The 9,441-nt window shown below is 33.5% G+C and overlaps 1 protein-coding gene and 1 long non-coding RNA gene across 2 annotated transcripts; both read right to left on the bottom strand.

Annotated features, from left to right (window-relative positions):
• Positions 1–615: 615 nt before the first annotated feature.
• Positions 616–3,297, bottom strand: LOC134269946 (uncharacterized; the record flags this gene model as incomplete). The annotated part of the gene is made up of 2 exons (XM_062752119.1): positions 616–829; positions 2,772–3,297. Coding segments are annotated over 2 exons (740 nt in total), but the record flags the coding sequence as incomplete, so codon positions are not given.
• A 118-nt stretch (positions 3,298–3,415) lies between these two features.
• On the bottom strand, positions 3,416–4,205 carry LOC134269955 (uncharacterized). The gene is made up of 3 exons (XR_009992687.1): positions 4,147–4,205; positions 3,892–3,979; positions 3,416–3,666 (listed from the first exon to the last, which is right to left on the bottom strand). It is a non-coding gene; the product is annotated as an uncharacterized LOC134269955 (long non-coding RNA).
• Positions 4,206–9,441: the final 5,236 nt, after the last annotated feature.

Genomic DNA, 9,441 nt, shown 5'->3' with positions numbered 1-9,441 from the left:
GAAGAAGATGAAAATGTGAAAAGTTTACGACAACAACGACAACAACAACAACAACAACGACAGACAACGGACAAATTTTTATCAGAAAAGCTCACTTGAGCCTTCGGCTCAGGTGAGCTAAAAAGTGTTTGTATGCATCTGAGTCAAATCACGCGATATCTAAGAAGATTTTATGAGAGTGGCTTCAAAAATTGATACCCAAGCGAACCAAAAATACTTTAGAGGCAACTTTTGTAGAAAAGCGGTTCATTTCTGAATTAAATCGGTAGGCGGGAGATGGAGTGAAGAATCGGTAGACTCCCACCTAAATCGGCAGAAAGTTGAGCCTTCGGCTCAGGTTAGCAAAAAAATTAGTAGGCTAAAATTGTTACAGATCTGTAGTGTGAAAAGCTTAAAATCAGGTTAGCTATAAAAAATTTTTCAGTTTTGAAAATTGGTACAGATTCATGAAAATCAGGATATACATACAAGGTTTTGACTCTTAGTATTGCAGAAATGTAATAGGGTGACATGTAAATGTCTATAGATGTAAAACCATTCAAGAAATGAGATTTTGACAACAGAAATCCTGCGCATTCTTAATGGCTAAATGTAGATGAAATTTGGTGGATTTACCTTAGTAACTTTCTGTCCTTAACAATGAAAAGATGTTGATGGACTTCCAGCCCCCTGGTGGACTCTATAACTTCACCAACATTCTGACTTTGCCCTCTTAATCTTTTCAGTAGCGTTGTTTTTCCAGCCTCAGCACATCCAACAAGTATTCCTCTGGCATGGGACACGGTTGTCTTCTCCTTTCTCAAGAACGTTTTTAACTCATCCACTTTATCTAAAACATAAAAGAATAATTAGAATTATTCTCAGAACTCACAGATGATATTTTTTTCTTTCATTTGATGAACACAGAAAAAAAATCCAAAAGGTCCGAGGGCCTTAACAGTTACCTGAGTATAGTATAGCACTGTAAGGATAAAAAAAAATATAATAAATCAAAATAAAAAAAAAAACAAACATGAATCCATGTTGCTAAGTGAAAAGCAAAGGGAAATAACTAAGACATATTAAAAATTCAGCCCTAAAATACTTTAGACGCAAATTTTGTTTCGGTACAAAATGAATCCCACCTAAATCGGTAAGTTAACATGTATACAGAAAAGCTCACATGGTTCTGTAAAATATAGCCCTGCTCTATTACACTGTACTTTTTAGCAGAGTAAAATATTTTCAAGGAAATAAAACATAATAAAACATTTTCACTGTAGATTTAAAACATCTTAACTTTCTGTCTCAAGGCCTGAACTTCCAGTCCCCTACTCTGTAACTTCCATTTACAGAGGCCTTTCAGAAATACACAATTTTGGCATGGGAAACGGTTGTCTTCTCCTTTCTCAAGAACTCTCATCCACTTTATCTAAAACATAAAAGAATAATTAGAATTATACTAACACACAGATGATATTTTTTCTTAATTTATTTATCTTTACTGCTCTTAATTTATTTCCTTACTATGTAAGAGCAGAGAAGAGATTTTTAAATTTTCTAAGAAATAATGTTTTCTGTATTTAAAATGTTTAATCAATAGAACCTCTCCCCCCTATTTCATCAAAATAACACCGAACCCACAAATTTTACTATTTCTATGTAGTTCATCAGTTAAATTTCTAAAAGGAGAGTGGAAAATTTTCAATTCGTTTTCGAATTTATGTATTTTTACAATATGACCTTTAGAGAAGTGCCCTTAGACATGAGAGAAGGCCACCGGGAGGATGAAAATTTACAATTTCGGTTTCCCTTTACTAGTAACTGCTATATGTCAGAGTTGGTTGAAACTGGTCCTTTAGTTCCAAAGAAGAAGCTTAAAATATAAGATGTTACCCTCTGCTCATGTATCCACTGGGACTAAGTACAACCATTTTACATAAAGAACCTTTTAATTAGCAACTTATGTTTTGTTTTAAGAAGATCAACTACAAAAACTTATTTTCAAATCCTATAGCACACCCACCCACTCTACACCCATTTTTCATATAGATTAAAGTTTGTTTCAACATGATTTTCTACATTAAAATTTAAATACAAAAACAATTCATAATCCCTATATTTTATATGGTAAATGAAAATATTATATGTATACATTTTTCTTTTGTTTTTTTTTAATCCATTAGCATTTTAAATAATATGCACTGTCAATTCATGTCAACAAAACACAGTGTTGTTTATTTAGAGTTATCTCTCTTTGCCCAGCACCTCTATTATTCAACAAATAGTTTTAAACTATAGAGACAATTGTTTATATGTTTCAGTAATATCTATACACTTGATTAAGCTCTACACACGTGAGAAATTAATTAATTCCAGAGGATGTTTTACAAGTTGATAAACATTTACATGTATTAACATGATTCAAGCATTTTTGTCTTTCTAGAAATCACTGCTTTTCCAAACTCTTTTAAAACATTGTAAAAGTATTCTAACCATAAACAGATAAAGTATTAGTTAAACTACAATTTATAATTTATATCATCCTCCTCTTAGAAATATTTCTTGTTATTTATTGTGACAAATTATAATTCAATGAAAGATGTAATGTAAACAGACTTATCATCTTCAATGTTTTGTTTCATATAACACATACAACAGTGAACGAATGTGACTTCCTAAATAATTAAATGATTGTAGATAATGGTAGATGTAGCATTGTACACAAAACATAGTTACCTAATACCTATACATGTAAACAAAACACACAATGATACAATAGTATAACTCACCAGTCAGATCGTCCCCTTCATTGATAAGTCTGTAAATGTTTACTGTGTTGTTGTCCCGTGATCCAACCCAGAGAAGCTGTGTATCACAATCATAACTCAGGCCGTATGGTACACCTATCCCGTGATGTTTGGTCTCTATCTGTGTCAGAAAGAGACCGTCCTGGTCAATGATATGTACTGAGCGGGTGTAAACATCACAGACCAGGATGTGTGACAGCGCGTCAGTACAGATTCCACATGGTCGTAGTCCTGATCCTGATGGGTGACCTGTGTAGGAGAAGCGATGTCTTCCTCTTCTGTCTGTCACCACTACATCACGGAGATAGTCAGACACAATAACATCTCCATTGCGGTTCTCTGTGATGTATCTAGGTGATATATACAGTCTCTGACCTTTGTTGTTGTGCTGTATGGTCTGTATGTGTTGTCCTGTGTTATTATAACGCTTTACCTGGCTTGTCTTTGTATCAGTATTACTTATCCCGACCAGCAGGTCTCCAGTGGAGGGGGAGCTGTAGACACTGTATAGATACCATAGTGCTGTTTTTGGTATCACTGTGGTCTTTATTTTATCTGTTGTCAGTTTAATGATGTTATGGTGTCTGTCTATATAAATCACACCACTATCCCGAGTCACAGTATGTACACCATCACCAAATTTATATAAATCTGTCACACTATCTAAAATGTCTCCTGTCGTGTTAGTTAAGAAGAGATTGTCACCATCACTGATCCAGACCCGGTCTGTTGACACGTGGGTAATGTGACGACACCCACCAATACCTGGCACTCTGATAGATTTCTGTAACACCGCTCTATACATTACTGACACCAGACTTTAATTTCCTGTGACTTTATAATCCTGTGTAGATTTGCTTCAGTCAGGGAGATCTCTCTGTAAATTACAACATTGTTCAAGAATATTCTACATCAATAACAGGGTGTTTACAGATATTGTATGCATCTTGCCCAATCTGTTCAGTGGTTTGAATAAATACATGTATTATATAAAGTGAAATAATTATTTAATATAAATTTATTACTACTTATAATATGAATACGCCTCTCTTTATAAGTTTATTATTACTTACATGTATTATTAAGATCAGGCCATCCTTACAAAATATGTTTGCTTGCCCTCTCCTGACTGAGGATAAAAAACAGGGTAGGCAGATAAGGACCAAATTCTTTTCTTTATTCGAAAACACCTGCAAATGTGAAATCAAAAAAGTTTTTATTTGGGCTGTTTTAGTTACTAAATTGTTGAGAGAAGGCAACCAAACAGTTTTTGAAGATGGCCTTGTGTATCAATATTCTCGATTTAAGAAACTGAAGAACTTAAAAGTATCAAAATACACATAAACATATGAAATACCTTTACATTGGGAACTGAGTTCTTTTGATGTCTCAATAGATAGCAGCCTCCAAGTGTTCACAATTTAACCTCTCTAACAAATCAATATTTACAAATTATTCAATGGAATAAAACTATATATTTAGGTACATGTATGTATTAAAATATAAATTATACATTTTCTGAAATGATTAGCCCTACAGATAGCCATGATCAAAAGTTTGTTGTGACATATAAACAAGAGGCCCATGGGCCACACTGCTCGCCTGAGTACATTGTCTAGGAATAAATAGAAATCAGTTCTTACATGGGCTGCGGTGGAGGCGGACTTGATTTTTTTTCACTTTCTGAATATTCTACCATATCAACATTGTAATGGCTTTGCTGTTCTTGAGAAGAAATTTAAAAAAATTCTTATATTTACCTTTGTAAAATTTTGATCCCCTTTTGGGGCCCTCCTCACCCCAGGGGGTTATGATTTACACAAACATAATTTTCACTTCCTGAGCATCCTTCAATATCAATATGACTATAAACAACACTTTGTTGATCATGAGTAGATTTTTTCCTATATTCTCATGTGTAAAAATTTGATACTCCAAAGTGGCCTCACCCTACCCCCCAGAAGTCATCATTTGATTGATTGATTGTATACTGTTAAACGTCCCTCTCCAGAATATTCACGGAAATGGAGACGTTACCATTGCCGGTGAAGGGCTGCAAATTTAGGCCTATGCTCGGCACTTAAGACTTTTGAGCAGGGAGGGATCTTTATCGTGCCACACCTGCTGTGACACGGGGCCTCGGTTTATACGGTCTCATCCGAAGGACCGCCCCATTTAGTCGCCTTTTACGACAAGCAAGGGGGTACTGAGGACCTATTCTAACCCGGATCCCCAGGGGGGGGTCATCATTTGAAGAAATCTGAATCAACACTTCCTGAGGAAGTTCTAATATCAATATGAGTAAACATGGCTTTGCTTTTTACTTGAGAAGAAGATTGTTAAAGTTGTTGTGTTTGATATGTATGCCTGGCCCTTTGTAGGACTTTGATCCCCCACTGTGGCCGCACCCTACCCCAGGGAGTCTTAATTTGAATAAACGTGAACTTACACTATCTGAGAAATAAATGCTTCTGTATCAATATGCAATACAACTAGAAGAGACTTTATTGTTCTTGAGAAGATTTTGAAAGTTTTTTTTCCTATATTATGCCATGTAATCTTTGATGCACTATTGTAGCCCCAAACTTAACTCCATAAACAATAATTTGAACAAATCTAATTCTACACACTTGAGGATGCTTCCATATCAATATGGCTGGATAATCGTCAGAATCAATTTTCTTAATGTAATCGATTAATAATCAATTACAATCGAATTTTTGAACTATAATGATATTAATATAGAAAAGTTAAAACTAAACATTTTTTCTTAAATATTCTTATGAAATTTCTTTTCAATTTTTGTTTACCCAATGTAGGACTATTAAAAACAGAATGGGAATTTATTTTTTTTTTGTAAAGTCCAGCCCTCTTCCTGGTATTAATTTCTGAACAAAGTTGAAAATTGCTTTTAAATCACTTAAAGAAAGGTTTCTTATAAGTTTATATTTTTATGCCCAGTATATAGCTCTATCACCGTTTCATGAGGATTTTAATCAAAACATGACAAATCCTTTCATGTTTTCAATTTTCACTGTTTTTCTAATAAAATTATCAATTTTATTTTTTGTTAGCCCCATTCACTTGAATAAAACCGGATTGTCTCCTTCACCTAAGAATGCTTTGTAGATAGTTTGGTTGAAATTGGCCCATCTGTATTGATCTGAACAAAATTGAACTACATCATGGGTTCTAGAGAAGTTGAAAATCTGAAAACCTTACAGATGAACAGACAGACAGCTAGACAGACAGACTACAGACAAAATTTGATCAAAAGTTTGATCATTCAACTTAAGTGAGCAAAAATGAACAGAAAAAAGCACATACCACAATGATGTCTTGTATCTGGTAAAATAATGTAAAACTGCATAGTTTCCCTTGATCTTGTTTCTTTATTTTGCTGAGAAAACAATGGACAATTATATATTATTTATTATTCTTACAAAAGTAAACATATAGGCTTTAATTACCTAATTTTATTTAATCATGTTAATTGATAAAATATCTTAATTCAAATGAAGATTTTTACTCAACAGAACATGTGAATCAACAAAGGATTCTAGATCTACATTAATTTACTTTTATTTTTTTTATCCTGGTTATTGATGGAGATTTGCATGCTGAAGAAACATCAAAACCTGTGAGGTAGCCATATTTTCACATTAATACCTAAGATACTTAAATATAGCCATAAAATGTTGAAAGTAGGTCACAGTAACCTACTTTTTGGTCGACATTCTCCGAAAACCCAAGATGCATCAAATGACAAAGTTTGATGATTATAAGCCAATAAGTACCAGAGATACTTAAATATAGCCATAAAATGTTGAAAGTAGGTCACCATGACCTACATTTTAGTCAACATTTTTCAGAGTCCAAAGATGCATCTGCTGACTAAGTTTGATGATTCTAAGCCAATAAATACCTAAGATACTTAAATATAGACATAAAATGTCGAAAGTAGGTCACTGTGACCTAATTTTTGGTCGTCACTTTCCGAAAACCCAAGATACATCAACTGACAAAGTTTGATGATTCTAAGCCATTAAGTATCGTAGATACTTAAATATAGCCATAAAATGTCAAAAGTAGGTCACCGTGACCTAATTTTTCGTCATCACTCTCTGAAAACACGAGATGCATCAACTGACAAAGTTTGATGATTCTAAGCCAATTTGTAAAGAAAATACTTAAATATAGCCATAAATGTCAAAATTAGGTCACCATGACCTAATTTTTGGTCGTCATTCTCCGAAAACCCAAAATGCATCAACTCACAAAATTTTGATGATTCTAAGCCAATAAATACCCAAGAGATACTTAAATATAGCCATAAAATGTTGAAAGTAGGTCACCGTGACCTAATTTTTGGTCGTCACTCTCCAAAAACCCAAGATGCATCAACTCACAAAGTTTAATGATTCTAAGCCAATAAGTACCAGAGATACTTAAATATAGCCATAAAATGTCAAAAGTAGGTCACCATGACCTAATTTTTGGTAGTCATTCTCCGAAAACCAAAGATGCATCAACTCACAAAGTTTGATGATTCTAAGCCAATAAGTACCAGAGATACTTAAATATAGCCATAAAATGTCAAAAGTAGGTCACCATGACCTAATTTTTGGTAGTCATTCTCCGAAAACCAAAGATGCATCAACTCACAAAGTTTGATGATTCTAAGCCAATAAATACCAAAGATACTTAAATATAGCCATAAAATGTTGAAAGTAGGTCACCGTGACCTAATTTTTGGTCGTCACTCTCCGAAAACCCAAGATGCATCAACTCACAAAGTTTGATGAATCTAAGCCAATAAATACTGGAGATACTTAAATATAGCCATAAAATGTCGAAAGTAGGTCACCGTGACCTATATTTGGTCGACATTTTTCAGAGTCCCAAGATGCATCTCCTGACCAAGTTTGATGATTGTAGGTCTGAAGGTACATGTAATCAAAAAATGCCTTTTAAACAATTTGAAAACATATGCCTGCAAAATTCTAAAAGTAGGTCACAGTGACCTACTTTTTCTTAAATATGTTTTAAGGTCCCAAGATGCAGCAACTTATAAGATTTGATGATTCTAACCCTTTCAGTGCCTGAAATAATGGGATTAAATATTTTAAAGAGGTTAAGTCATAAAGTTCAAAAAGTAGGTCACGGTGACCTACTTTTAGGTTGACGTTGTTTAAGGACCCAGATGCATCAACTGACTAAGTTTCATGATCATAGGCCTTAAAGTGTCCAAAATATGCCTTCAAATCAATTTGAAAACAAATGCCCGCAAAACTTAAAAAGTAGGTCACCGTGACTTACTTTTGAGTTAACATGATGTGAAGTCCTAAAGTGCATCAACTAGAAATTTGATGATCCTAGCCCTTATAGTAAGCAAAATATAAACATTTTTATTAATTTAAATTTAGGTCAACTTCAAAGTGACCTTGAGGCCACGCCCTTTGCCCCAGGGTCATGCCTTGAACAATTTTTAATCTTCAACATATCCTGACCCGCATGAAGTTTGGTGAAAATCTGCCTGGCGGTTCTGGAGAAGAAGATTTTTTAGCAACTAGTACTTTTGGTTTTGTTTTCCTGATTATCTCCCCTTGTTTTAGGGTCCCAATCCTTTTTTTAGTATAAATGGTAGCCCTTGGGCCAAGGATACCCTGTGGCAAATTTGGTACTGATTGACCAAGGGGTTCTTGAGTTATGGCCCATATTCTAAAAAGTTAACGCACACCGCACACCGCACGACGCACACCGCACACCGCACAAATGCCCATAGCATTAGCTCTTTGAGCCTTTGGCTCAGAAGAGCTAAAAAGTGAAGAAAATTAGAAAATGTGTAATTAAATGCGATTAACCAGTTAATAATCGGTTGGAACGTCTAATCGGTTTAAACTATTTTCTTTAAGAAACAATCCTGATATTTTTATTTGTCAAATTTCATTCCATTATTATCCAATGATGCTTTTTGGCAACGCTGCTTGAAATTGTTGTCTCTATAGAGTGATTCTGTGGGAGAAGAGGAAAACTTAAGGATACAAAGTATGTGTCACATCATTGAATGAAAATAGATGATGGCTCTATAGCTCATAAGTAGCTTGGAAGATTTTAATAACAAACTAAACTCATTATTCAGTGTTCATTTATTAAAATATTTAGTCAAATTTCGATAGTAAGATATGATGATATTTATTTTGAAAAATCATAAACATTAAAAAATTTGAAAATATGTAGTACTGTATCATATCTTTTTTATGGTAAATTATTAATATCTTATATATGTTCAGCTTGTTTTTTTTACACATTCACATGAATCAGTTTAAAACCTGTGCACGAAGGGCATTAACACAGTACACTCTAAATAGAAAATATTATTGTACATAATCAAAATATTGTCCCCGAACATGTTACACTTTTGGACTGTTTTAAAAATTCAATGCCTCTTACATTAATAAAATTTACAACATATACTAAAATTATTATAATTTTTTTTAATAATTTTCATATATTTTTTTTTTAGTTTCCTTATTAATCATCAATATTTTTTCTTCAGAATAACATAGGCCATTTTACAGCATGTTCACAATTACATACCTTGAAATTAACATTTTTTTGAATTTTTTTTTTACCAATTAAGTTTTAAATG

Source organism: Saccostrea cucullata, unplaced genomic scaffold, assembly GCF_032062105.1.
Source record: "Saccostrea cucullata isolate Sc308-1 unplaced genomic scaffold, CSIRO_AGI_Scuc_v1 ctg12224, whole genome shotgun sequence".
Lineage (NCBI taxonomy): Eukaryota > Metazoa > Mollusca > Bivalvia > Ostreida > Ostreidae > Saccostrea > Saccostrea cuccullata.
This window is presented reverse-complemented; position numbering and strand designations above follow the sequence as displayed.